Source organism: Sebastes umbrosus, chromosome 2 (genome assembly GCF_015220745.1).
Source record: "Sebastes umbrosus isolate fSebUmb1 chromosome 2, fSebUmb1.pri, whole genome shotgun sequence".
Classification (NCBI taxonomy): Eukaryota; Metazoa; Chordata; class Actinopteri; order Perciformes; family Sebastidae; genus Sebastes; species Sebastes umbrosus.
Window position 1 is genome coordinate 37,487,191 of NC_051270.1, and position 13,022 is coordinate 37,500,212.

General features: G+C 39.7%; 1 protein-coding gene across 1 annotated transcript; it reads left to right on the top strand.

The window, feature by feature from the left end:
- Window positions 1–2,577: 2,577 nt before the first annotated feature.
- On the top strand, window positions 2,578–12,715 carry nitr3r.1l (novel immune-type receptor 3, related 1-like). The gene is made up of 6 exons (XM_037794933.1): window positions 2,578–2,697; window positions 2,968–3,132; window positions 4,078–4,314; window positions 6,289–6,512; window positions 8,680–8,981; window positions 11,951–12,715. Exons 2-5 carry the CDS (start codon window positions 2,975–2,977, stop codon window positions 8,796–8,798), a joined length of 738 nt encoding a protein of 245 aa, XP_037650861.1. The 5' UTR covers window positions 2,578–2,697; window positions 2,968–2,974; the 3' UTR covers window positions 8,799–8,981; window positions 11,951–12,715.
- The last annotated feature ends 307 nt before the right edge of the window (window positions 12,716–13,022 follow it).

Sequence of the window (13,022 nt, forward strand, 5' to 3'; positions counted from 1 at the left end):
TCTGATTGTCCGGTCAAATGTGTTCATTCCATATACGAGTCAGTTGTTTTTACAGCACAAATTAAACAACAATATACGATGTTCGTCTGCTACAAACCACTGTTGAAAAAATGTGTTTTAAGTTGTGTTACAACCCTGGTTAAGAATGTTTTTTCATTACATCGCCTGTACCAGAGATAATTTGCCTCGGAAAAGATTTTATCGAGTGTGTTTGTGAGAGTTCAGGCTCAGGTGACTTTATTTTTACCCGTATGTAGATTTGTTTTGCAGCAAAAGTAAAGGATGGCATCCGCATTGACAATAAATTAAGCAGCAGAGCACAGACAAAAGACAGACACATCAAAAACATGACAAAAAGTACTCAAAGGCTTACTGGGATCAGGACACAGCAAAAAGAAGGCCACAAGAACAATATAAAAAAACACTGCAATATCAGGACAAACGACACAATAAAACGACAATAGGATAAACTTTCCATAAATATGTGCAAATGTTGCTAGGACTTATTTAAATGAACAATTGCAGCTGGAACAAAGCTGTTCCTGTAGGCCTTTGTTCTATGTTCGCTGTAACTGCCTGGTATACAGGGACTCTAGATTCAGCTGTGACTCACCAATCAGCCGACTGGACCATTTAAGTATCTGACTCAGTCTATTTCTGTCCTTCAGAGGCATATTACCAAACCATGACAATGGAGAAAAGGATAAAACAGACTCAATAAAAGCATGATAAAATAGTGTCATCATGGTCTTTCCGATGTGGAAGTAGGACAGCTTTGTGGCAGAACAGACGCTGGTGCCCATGCATACAGCTTCACGACCCTGCAGCCAGTATTATCTTATTTTGCTGTGTTCGGGACGTTTCTGATCGTCAACCTCTATAAAAACGTAGTGACCAGAGGCGTGTACTACGAAGCAGGATTTGGCGTTAGCGAGGTAACTTCAGGGTTATCCCTTCAGGGTTTTCCGTCCTACGAAGGTGGATCACTTCTTACTGGGGTAGATCGCCATGGTAACTGATGCTGAACAGTTAACCTGCTCCTGAGCAGGTTATGTTCCAGATGAGACCAACTCGTATAAAAGCACCGCCTACTGACCAATCAAAGCACAGTAAGCGGATCATATGGTAATATTACACAAATACGAAGAAGTTTAAGTCATAATCCAAGCTAAACACAACACAGTTTAAACTGACATTGCTTTTATGCTGTGGGTGTTTACTGCTTTGAAATATGTTTTTATATTTATTGTTTTAGTTGCTCTTGAGTCCGTTTCACACCGCCTGAGAGAGGGGGCGCAGCTGAAAGAAAGTTATACACACAAAATATATAGAAGTGTAATCCATTCATCCATTACACTCCTAAAAGCTATTTATATCTAGACGACTATATCTGACTTTTGAGTATTTCATTAAATTAATAAGTCTGTTAATTTACGCATTCACACATCGGGAGTTTTTTCTTTAGCCAGCTGTCCTTCCTGCATTTGGCAGCTTCAGCTGTTCATTTTAGTCTGGATTAAGTGTTTAACTTCTTCGTATTTGTCTAATATAGTTTACTCTTCCTTTGTAAAATGTGCCGCTCTGCCTGTCTGTCTGCGAGTCTGCGGACTTGTCCATGTCTGTGATTAGTCAAACACGGCCCCGTTCATGTGAACGACCTGACAACCAACTTCGTAGGATCGTTTAGCGTGATCTGGTTTGTTAGGGTTAGTTAAGCCAGATAACGAGAAGATACCCTGGGTATGTTGAACTCGCTTCGTAGTACAGGCCTCAGGTGCCAGATCGTAAGCACGCATCCAAGAGGAAGCTACGAAAATGGCGGATACAGCAACGGAAAAACACAAATATAGCGAGGCAAAACGCCAAGCAGACAAAACTTGGCTTTCACCATCTGGCGAGCGCCCTAACCCTTGTTGAGCCGGGGAGGAGGGGCCAACTTTGAATGTTGTGTTTACAAACCGCAACTGACAAATCCTACTGCTTTTAAACAGTTGGGATCATCGGGCATTTTAAAGTTGAAACATAATTATCACTGCTCTCTGGTGGACAAACTATAGAAAGGTGACACTGTTTTAAATATCTTTGGGATTCAATTTCTTGTAATTTACCGACTGACGTATACGCCGATACCAATGTAGCTGCAATGAGCTAATATTCACTGATTGTGAAGATGGATGATGATAAAAATCATTTTGTGATGTCATAACTATCCAGAGTTGTAAAATCCTGTCTCATTGTGCTTTTAAACCGCTCTGCTATGTTTTGTTGTCTGATAAGCTTCAGACTCGTGTTACTCAAACTGGACTTTGTGGATTTTATTTCATTGTCTGCTAAACTCACTCTCTCAGAAATTAATTGTGATCATAAACATGTTTTATTAACAGTTCTACAAGATGTCCTGATGTGACTCCAATCAATGATGCAGCAGTTTTATTTGCCTGCCACCTGAGCAAACTATATCTATATGTTTCAGGTCTGCAGGTAAATCTGTGCTTCATTTGCCAACAGTCAAATGGTCTCTGGAGATGGAGTGACAGGGAGCTGATAGTTGATTTAAGAGTGCCTGCTAGTCAAATGATTGGTCTGATACGAGGAACTCAGAGTGGTGAAATGTTCAGCTGGATGTTGGAGGCTCATCGAGCAGCACTGGGTGTTTCTCACTGAGCGCAAGAGACGGCAAAACAAGCATCAGGACAGGTAACAACTCAACACATGAACACTGATTGTTGGTGGTTGACAAAGTTTTTAGTTGATTAGTGTCTATTAGTGTTTTTTATGGTCTTTTACAATCAATGAACGATTCATTTTTAGTAAAATATTAGCACAATATTCACTTTGGTCTTTAACCTGCCTGATACGTTAAGAGATTCATGACTTCATTCATCTGCTGTGAAATAAAAGATATCTATGTTTATCCTCACTACAAACGATAGCACAGCATGATTCAATGTGATATTTGTACAACAGAATTCTGATGATGATGATGACAATGAAGAGCAGTTTCTCAGGACCCTTCGTCATCGTCCTCCTCCTCAACAGTACCGTGTGTGGGCTGGGATCAGTGGTGTCCAAACAATACACGTACTTCCACAGTCATTACAGCTGGCAGGACGCTCAAAATTACTGCAAGAGGTGGGAGTTTAATTTTTCAGAATCAGAATCTGGTTTATTGCCAAGTATAGATTTTCACGTGTTAGGAATTTACTTTGGTGTTTTGATGTATAACAATACAAATTCAATTAAATAAACAATAAAAGCAAGCACTGCAAAAAAACAATAAAACAAACATAAATATAGAGTATAAAAAGTTACATTAAAATATTAAAAAAATATAATTTAAAAATTAAAAATTTGAAAATTTGTTGAAAAAGGAAAGAGCGAAAGTTGCTAATCATTAACATATCCCAGACTATGAAAAAAAAAATATTTAGAATTTATGGTAGTTATGATCAGGTCTGATGTTGGTTAAAAAATTAACTACATGAAAGTGGAGAATAATATTAATGTATATTCTTTTTCAAGCAGTTTTAGGAAGGGGATATTTTTTTTATTTTTTTTTTTAAATCTGACACTGCACAAAAAAAATAAAAATGCATCAACATCTATGTTGTTGCTAATCATTGACATATCCCAGACTGTGAAAAGATATTTATTTAATTTATTAATGTATTTATATACTGTATTTTTAAAGTGAGGCACAAGGGTTAAGAATACAATTACATTACATTATTTAATAATAATTATCACATTATTAACATTATCATCAATAACTATTAACAGTTATAATTTGTAGTTAGGATTATACAAAGTAAGGCTTGAATGTAACACTGGAAATTACACAGAATAAAAGAGCAATAACTTTGGTCATCACTTTACTCTTCATCAGTTTCAATTTGTGCTTGTTTTTGTTTTATGACGAAATATTTGCAAAACTAATGACATCCCATCAGCCTCAGCTATACATGCATAGGAAACGTCCTCTACTGTTGGTATACTTTGTTTTTAATTTTTTGTATTCTGACAGTTCACTTTGCAAATAGAACTGTTCTATTTTATTTTATTTTTTTGTCCTAATAGCAACTACGTGGCCGACTTGGCCACCATCTATACGCAGTCAGATGAAAACCTTATGACCATGACGACCTATCATGCATGGATCGGCCTGTTCAAAGTGACAACCTCCTACACAACATCCTCCAACTACTCAACATATTGGAAGTGGTCTAATGGAGTATACCTATACCTCAACGCCTGGGGAAACAGCGAGCCACAAGCTGGCGAAACCTGTGCTACCGTCTATTACACACACAGGAGGTAATGGGAGACTGTTCTTACATGGTTTTAAAGACTTAAACAATGTTATTGCATGTTAAGCAGATTATATATTATATTATATATTCTTGAACAATTTTCTCAAGCAGCCCTGGTATCCATTCTTTAAGGTTAAACATTTGTATCTGCTGCTATTGTTGTGTGGAGGTGTGAGGCCCAATTGAAGTAAAGACTTGAGCTGATTTTCATAACGTACATAAATTAATGGAAACTGATTGCTGCCAGGAGTAATGTGACCAAGAAAGCTCAGTGCACTGCAACTTAAAGGGATAGTTCAGGTGTTTTGAAGTGGGGTTGTATGAGGTACTTATCCATAGTCAGTATATTACCTACAGTAGATGGCGGTCGGCACGCCCCCAGTTTGGAGAAACAGACAGGAGTACCAGCACGGGAGCAAAGCAATCTACTGCTGTGGACGAACTCAACATCAGCTTAAGTGTGCGCTATATTTAGAATATTTTCACTGCTTCACCTCGCTGTCAGACAGTTCTTTCCGACAGGGTACTGAAGCCGTTAACTATGCTGTCTTCAAAGCCACCAGACTCCATTGACAAAAACAGCAATTTTACCTCGCAGAACACAGACATTGCTGGTCTGGACTTTGGTGTTCTAAAGCAGTGATTCTCAAAGTGGGGTCCGGGGACCCCAGGGATCCATGGCACTCTGTCAGGGGTCCGCAAAATTATTTACTATAAATTATAAATTGTGCTGTATTATTAAAAAGTGCATATCTACAGATGGGGACCTTTTGCGCCAATTAAATAAGCATATTGAGTCCATTACCACCCACATTAGCTTAGAGCCAATAGAAACTCTGATATGATTGTGACACAGTAATTATTTTCAAGTTGAAGCACTTATTGAAGGTCAGCTTTAGACTAAGTTTAAATATCTGAATTTATGAGGACTATGCCAGTCTTGCTACTATTTATTTTCTGAAAGCTTTTAAGATCAATTACTTGAAAAGTATAAATGCTGTCATGTTGAGTCGAAATACAATTTGAATAAAATCACCCTCTGTTTAAAAGGTATTTAAGTGGGATTAACATTAAATAACATTGTGAATTGCCCCTCTGTGGGACTAATAAAGGAATATCTCATCTTATCTTCACATGATTTATATTGAAATGTGTTTCTGTTTATCACTATGGAACAGGTCTGTAGTATTTAGGTTGAAAAGTTTTAGATGTACAAATAGCTCCAATGGCATCTAAGAGTACAAATAGTAGTAAACATTATGCTTAATCAGTGTTACGATTAAGAGGGGATACTTGGAAAATGTTATCTCCTGTAAGGGGTCCCTGGCCCCAAAATGTTTGAGAAGCACTTTTCTAAAGGGTTAGTTTGGATTCACTAAAGTCACACATTAACACAAACAAACTAACCGATCAACTCCTGTGTTCTGCAAGGTAAAATTACTGTTTTTGTCAGAGGAGTCTGGTGGCTTTTAAGAGAGCACAGATAATGGTTTCAGTTCCCCATTGGAAAGGGCTGTCTGACGGCAAGGTAAAGCAGTGAAAATATTCTAAATATAGCGTACACTTAAACTGATATTGATTCTTTTAGGTGTCTAACATCTGTTTTGCTGCTGCCGCCGTCCACAGCAGTACATTGCTTTGCCCCCGTGCTGGTAGTCCTGTCTGTTTCTCGAAACTGGGTGCGTTCCGACTGTCCTCTACTGTAGCTAATACACTTACTATGGATACATACCTTTCTTAATTTGCTTGTGTTTTGTCTATACATGTCTTCCCTCCTTAATGTAAATATAGTGGCAGCACTCAAAAATCTGAAGCATGATTTGATTTGGAAAATGGTCAGCATGGTCATGCAAATGTTTTGTTATTCGTAGTAAATGAGTACACATCTTGGAATATTTTTCTTCCGAAAGGGACAAATTAGATTTATGCATCAAATTCTTCCTCTTTGTGATTTTGTTGTTCATCTTTCTCTTGAAAGGTTTTATGGCACAAGTTGTGGAGGACCTTTCTTCTTCATTTGTCACAAGCAGCACCCCGCACATTACGAATACAAGTTTATACCACAGTCAAAGTCGCGGTCTGAAGCCCTGCAGTACTGCAAGAGTGTGTACGATGATCTGGCAACTTTTAGACACTCCTCCGACCTGATCTCAGCTGTCATTGAGCGGGACTTTCCAGTCTGGACTGGACTGTACAGAGAGGGTAAAGACACACACAATTACAACCTGTCATGCTTTCCTGAATTACTCTTATCTCAGTCCAGAAACTCTTCTATTGGTGGGTTCTTTTCATAGTCAAGTAAAGTCAATTTTATTTCTATAGCCCAAAATCACAAATCACAAATTTGCCTCAGGGGGCTTTACAATCTGTACAGGATACGACACCCTCTGTCCTTTACAGTGCGACCCTCTCATCGGATAAGGAAAAACTTAACCAAAAAAAACCTTTTAACAGGGAGAAAAAATGGAAGAAACCTCAGGAAGAGTAACAGAGGAGGTATCCCCTTCCATGATGGACAGACGTGCAATAGATGTCGTGTGTACAGAGTAACAGCATAATGAAAATACAACATAGACAATCCATATGACAAAAATTAATACATGTAATGTGAACATATGTGAGAAGGTGGATCCAGGAGGATGTCAAGCAGCTTTCCGGCATCGCCCAACAGATAGAGCCCGAGCAACACGACCTCTTCTCGGCGCCAAACAAGTAGAGCCAGAGCAACACGTTCTCCTCTCCACGCCAAACAGATAGAGCCCGAGCAACACGACCTCCTCTCGGCGCCAGACAGGTAGAGCTAGAGCAACACGTCCTCCTCTCCACGTCAAACAGATAGAGCCTGAGCAACACAACCTCCTCTCGGCGCCAAACAGGTAGAGCTAGAGCAACACAACCTCCTCTCCATGCTGAATAGATAGAGCCAGAGCCAGAGCAACACAACCTCCTCTTCACCATGGAACCTTGAGAAAGGACCAGACTTTTGTTTTTAATTCACAGTTCTGGTTTCAGTTTCATAGATGGCACCAAATTTGTTAAGTCACTATCTCAAGTAGCTAAACATCCGTCTCGTCAAGCTCACAGTCTCACACGGGCCAAGCTTTTATAAAGTCTGTGGTATAGTAGGTGCGAGCAAACTGACAGCCACAGGCAACGTGTCCTCATACAGCGGTTCTTATATCTTATGAAAAGTCATTTTTCGTGTGTTCTCCTATGTCCACTTCCACTTGTTACAGTCTTTTCAAAATAAACTTACATTTTCACAGGAAACAACTTGGTTAGGTTTAGGCAACAAAACTATTTAGGTCTAGGAAAAGATCGTGGTTTGGGTTAGAATAACTCTGGAAGTGACAAATAAATCAACGTTGACTTCTGGTTTCACACGGGACACAAACACTGGTCTCCTGTGTCTCCGGTGTTTTCTGACCCACCCATCCCACTCCGATCTCCTTTCTACCCGGCGTTTTTTAATCTTTATACTTCCTGGTTCATGATGACATGCATTACATATGAATTGATTTCGTGGGATATATCAGTCCAGTCACACAGTAGTTTGTGAAATGGTCATGAAATTGAATGTATTGATTTGTGTACATAGACACAAATTTAATTATTTTTCGTGATGGTCAGCACAAAATCAATTCCTATGTAATCCACGTAATTGTGAACCGGGAAGTATAGAGAGCGACGGAGGGAGGAGGTGGAAGGGTAAAAAACACAGGACTTTCACCCAGGAGACCGGTGTTTGTGTCCTGTGTGAAACCAGAAGCCAACGTTGATTTATTTGTCACATAACTTCCATACTTAAGTAACAGCATTTCCGGAGTTATTTTAACCCAAACCAGTAACTAATGGTTTTGTTGCCTAAATCTAACAAAGTCGATCTTTTCCTAAACCTCACTGAGTAGTTTTATTTTGAAAAGAATCACAAAAAAAGGGAAATTCGTGTCTTTGTACACGATTCAAATAAATTACATTTCGTGACTATTTCACGAACTGCCACGAATTACAGTGCATCACTTTTCTTATAGCTACGAACGGTGTATGAAAGCAGTATGACCCATGAAAACACTTAATGACTTAAAGCCAGTTGCTTTCACTTCCCTCATAATGAAAAACGTTGACGACACAGTTTGTTTTAGAAAACTATGCTATGCTATAGATGCTATAATCAACTTATTCTACCTCTTGAAACAAGTAGAAGGGAGTAAAAACCCTGCTATGATGTTATTTATTAGCTTATTAGTTCTCTTCAATGCAGTTCAACTCCTGTCTTTAGCCATAAAGCTGACGGAGGGATGTTAGTTGATTTCCTAACAAACAGTAAACTGACAGACTTTCACCTCAAATTTCCAAATCTTTTCTGCAGGGGGAACATGGAGGTGGAGCACAGGGTTGTCGGAGTACAGAAATTGGGACTTGAACGAGCCAGGGAACAACGGCGACTGTGTCTCCATCTCCTCTAAAGGCAAAAAGATGGCTACCTAGGACTGCTCCAACCGGTTTCCCTTCGTCTGCTCCAGGGACAACCTAGTCCTAGTAAAGGAGAACAAGACATGGGAGGAGGCGATGGAGCACTGCCGAGCCCTTCACTACCAGCTGATCAGCGTGCAGCCTGGGCAAGACCATGACTACGTGACCACCAAGGTCATGGAGGCCTACACTGAGGAGGTGGGTTCACTTTCAGTGACACATGTAAGAAATGTTTTACAGGTGCTATGTGTTAAGGTGGCGTGTCCCCATCTCCACCAACCACTGTGGAGCCCATTTGGAGGGATATCTGAATCGCTTTACAGCAAAACAACAACATGAAGGTGCTCTTTTTCCAAAGCAAACTTAGTGTAATCTTTCAAGCTCAGCAAAATCATTTCTTATTTTTTATTTAGTGCCACCCATTTTGAATGTCATCTACTGATTAAATGGGCATTATCAGTCATTATCACTACTGTTCTAATATGTCAGCCGGGCCAAACTGCACCTACTACGTTGCAAAAGTGAAGTGAAACTTAAAAACCAACCCGCTCTACCACGTTGTAAAACTCAATGAAACGTTACGTTTTGAACACAAACAAAACAGCTTGTTTTGGTTTAGGCAACAAAACTACAAGTTATTTAGGGTTAGGCTTAGTCTGTATAAGTGGACGTAGTCACCATGACCCATTGGTTTTGTGTATTACGGTTTTGGAGCCTCAAATTCTGCATTTTGGCCGTCGCCATCTTGGATTTTGGTCATCGCTATCTTGGGTAGATGAAAGGGTGGAGCTAAGTACAACCGAACGCTGAATAAGACGTTTTCAGACGACCAAAAATTTTATAATTAACTTCCAAGAACTGAAAACACACCGTGAAAGGGTTAAAGTTCTAAGACAAAAACACGGACAGCTTCCAGACTGATGCCTTGGTAGCGCCCTGTCAATCACAAGGTAGCCACGCCCTAAAGCATCCCCTGCTTTATGGTCTATGGGACCATAATTTACTAAATGAACATCATGCTGTATTGAAGAAGACTTGAAACTAGCGATTGAGACCATAAACTCATGTTTACAATGTTTACTGAGGTAATAAATCAAGTAAGAGGTAGGCTCATTTTCTCCTAGACTAGAGGAGCCTGCTGGTTATTAGAAAGAATGCAAGTTTAAGGCACTTCAGCATTGGCTTCACTTTTCAGACCTAGAGGCTGCTGCCTGTTTAGGTAACAAAACCACTTCGTTAAGTTTAGGAAAAGATGGTGTTTTGGATTACAATAACTATCTTTGAAAAGTGAAAGTGAAACATAACGTTGTGAATACAAAGAATACAACATGTTGTTGGTTTCACATGGGATGCAAACCCCGATCTCCTGGGTGAAAGTCTTTGCTCCTGTCTTAGTTACTATGGTTTCTAGAGGTCTCTGTCATCTTCTTTTATTCCTTCTTTTGCTAATCAACCATATTGATGATGATAGCGCTCCATCCCCCACACAAACCTGCAAACTTTTGGGGACAGAGCTTTCAGTGTGACAGCCCCCACCCTCTGGAACTCTCTCCTCATAGAGATCCGCAACGCCCCATCTCTGGACAGCTTCAAAAGACTTCTTAAAACCCACCTCTTCACCAAGGCTTATGGCCTCTAGCTACTGCTATGTTCCGTATGTTGTGTCTATTTATGTCTATGTTAAGCGTCCTTGGGTTTCTTGAAAGGCGCTATATAAATCCAAGTTATTATTATTATTAATATTATTATTATTATTATAAAACCTACTAGTGGGTGTAGCAGGCCCCTTTTGTCCCACATCTATCGGGCTAAAATAACCCTGATAACGCCAATTTAATGGGCTGATAACATTCAAACGGGGTGCTAGTGCACTTTATTTTCTTTTTGACACTATGCCTTTGATATGTGTGAAAAGTCATGCGACACTACACGCCTGTCATCATGAATGACATTTTTACAGCCTCTCGCCTATACATTAGGTGTGAGGCTGGACAGACCCCAATGGATTCAAAATCTTCTTGCTGTGAAGTGACAGTTAATAACCAGCCACCACGTAACCCCCCCACACCACCCAGAGACTACAGGTAGAAAATAAGCTTTAAGGTACAGCTGGTGCAATAAATGCAATGCAATAAGTGTTGACCCTATTTTAATAAACAAATAAATATAGAATTTAAATTGAATCAAACTAGGGCTATCAATCGATTACAATATTTAATTGCAATTAATTGCATGATTGTCCATAGTTAATCGCAAATTAATCACACATGTTTTAATCCATTCAAAATGTACCTTAAAGGGAGATTTGTCGAGTATCTAATACTCTTATCAACATGGGAGTGGGCAAATATGCTGCTTTATGCAAATGTCTGTATATATTTATTACTGTAAATCAATTAACAACACAAAACAATGACATATTGTCCAGAAACCCTCACAGGTACTGCATTTAGTGTAAAATAATATGCTCAAATCATGGCAAACGGCAGCCCAACAGGCAACAACAGCTGTCTTGACTGTGACTTGGCCCAAACTGCATGTGATTATCATAAAGTGAGCATGTCTGTGAAGGGGAGACTCGTGGGTACCCATAGAACCCATTTTCATTCACATATGTTGAGGTCAGAGGTCAAGGGACCCCTTTGAAAATGACCATGGCAGTTTTTCCGTGCCAAAATTTTGCGTAACTTCGTAACGTTATTTAACCATCTTCGCGACAAGCTATTATGAGATGGTTGGTACCAATGTATCATATGAAGCCACTACTTCACTCTAGCTTTAAAACTGAGCCCGCTGCAACCTAAAAATCGCATGTTGCATTAATGCGTTAAAGAAATTAGTAGCGTTAAAACATATTTTATGGCGTTAACTTTGACAGCCCTAAAGCAAACTGAAAGTCTGAGGAGGAAGAAGTCACAGTAATCTCCAAGAATTGCATTGCCGAAACGCCACAATGATACTTGCTTTTTTTCTCCATATTTATCTCACATTAATCATTACTAACATGTACAAATATTAGACCTTAATGGTTTGAAAATAATAATACAAAGAGTTATAATTGACCTTGTTTGCAGTTGGAGTCCTGTCAACAGTTTTATAGATAAGGTGTCTTTGAAAATGCTTCGTGGACAGAAGGTAGAGGTTCATTAGTTGTTTCCTCTCCTCAGGTGTGGTCAGGTCTCCGTTTCCTGGCTGGGGAGTGGCTGTGGGTGAATGGGGCAAGCATGTCGTACTCAGACCTGCCCCTCTGCCCCCCCTTAAGGCAGCACTGTGGAGCCATATCCAAGAACAACACAGGCAGCATGGAGATCGCAGACTGTACTGAGAAAAGGAACTTCCTGTGTTATAAGTGACATCACCACCATCATCTGCATCAGGCTGGTCTCAACCACAAGTTTATATTCACATGATATTCAACCTGGCGCACAGCTTATTCAGATGGTACATTATACAAATGTGTGGGTTTGAATAGCCTACGTTAATGGAACATGTATCTTACTAAGAAATAACTTTGCAAATGTTTGATCAAACTTTCTGATTAACTTTCTGAAATATTATCTGTAAACTTTGACTTCCCTCATAGACTTAGTCATGTATCAGCTCAGTAAAAGTTAAACTGCCCACACATGATCAACGGTAAAATTGCTCTGCGCTACCGTTGATGTGGCACACCGCTCGACATTGCCACTAAGTGCTACACTCATAGTTCCAATTATTTCAACTCTGAAAGGTCAGCGGCAACCAAGGTCAAAGTGCAACCAATGAGATAACAGCTGCAACTGTTGTTGTTGACTAGAAACAGTGAATGGCGTTCATTGTGTACTTTTTTTGATGACATACCTGCGCTGCGCTTTGCCTCTGCAAAGGGGTCGTTTAGAAGGTAACCCACAATTTGCGAAACTCTTGCAACATGGTTAAGGTTAGGCATTGACCTCGAATGGTTAAGGTTAGGCATTGACCTTGAATGGTTAAGGTTAGGCATTGACCTCTAATAGTTAAGGTTAGGCATTGACCTTGAATGGTTAAGGTTAGGCATTGACCTCAAATGGTTAAGGTTAGGCATTGACCTCGAATGGTTAAGGTTAGGCATTGACCTCGAATGGTTAAGGTTAGGCATTGACCTCTAATAGTTAAGGCTAGGCATTGACCTCTAATGGTTAAGGATAGGCATCGACCTCTAATGGTTAAGGTTAGGCATTGACCTCGAATGGTTAAGGTCAGGCGTTGACCTTGAATGGT

What these genes read in the sequence shown, in the direction of transcription:
- nitr3r.1l (XM_037794933.1), top strand. Translation starts at nt 2,975, where the DNA reads ATGATGATGATGACAATGAAGAGCAGTTTCTCAGGACCCTTCGTCATC. An exon ending in GCTCAAAATTACTGCAAGAG is followed by an intron (nt 3,133 to 4,077) that starts GTGGGAGTTTAA and finishes TTGTCCTAATAG; the next exon opens with CAACTACGTGGCCGACTTGG. An exon ending in GACTGGACTGTACAGAGAGG is followed by an intron (nt 6,513 to 8,679) that starts GTAAAGACACAC and finishes TCTTTTCTGCAG; the next exon opens with GGGGAACATGGAGGTGGAGC.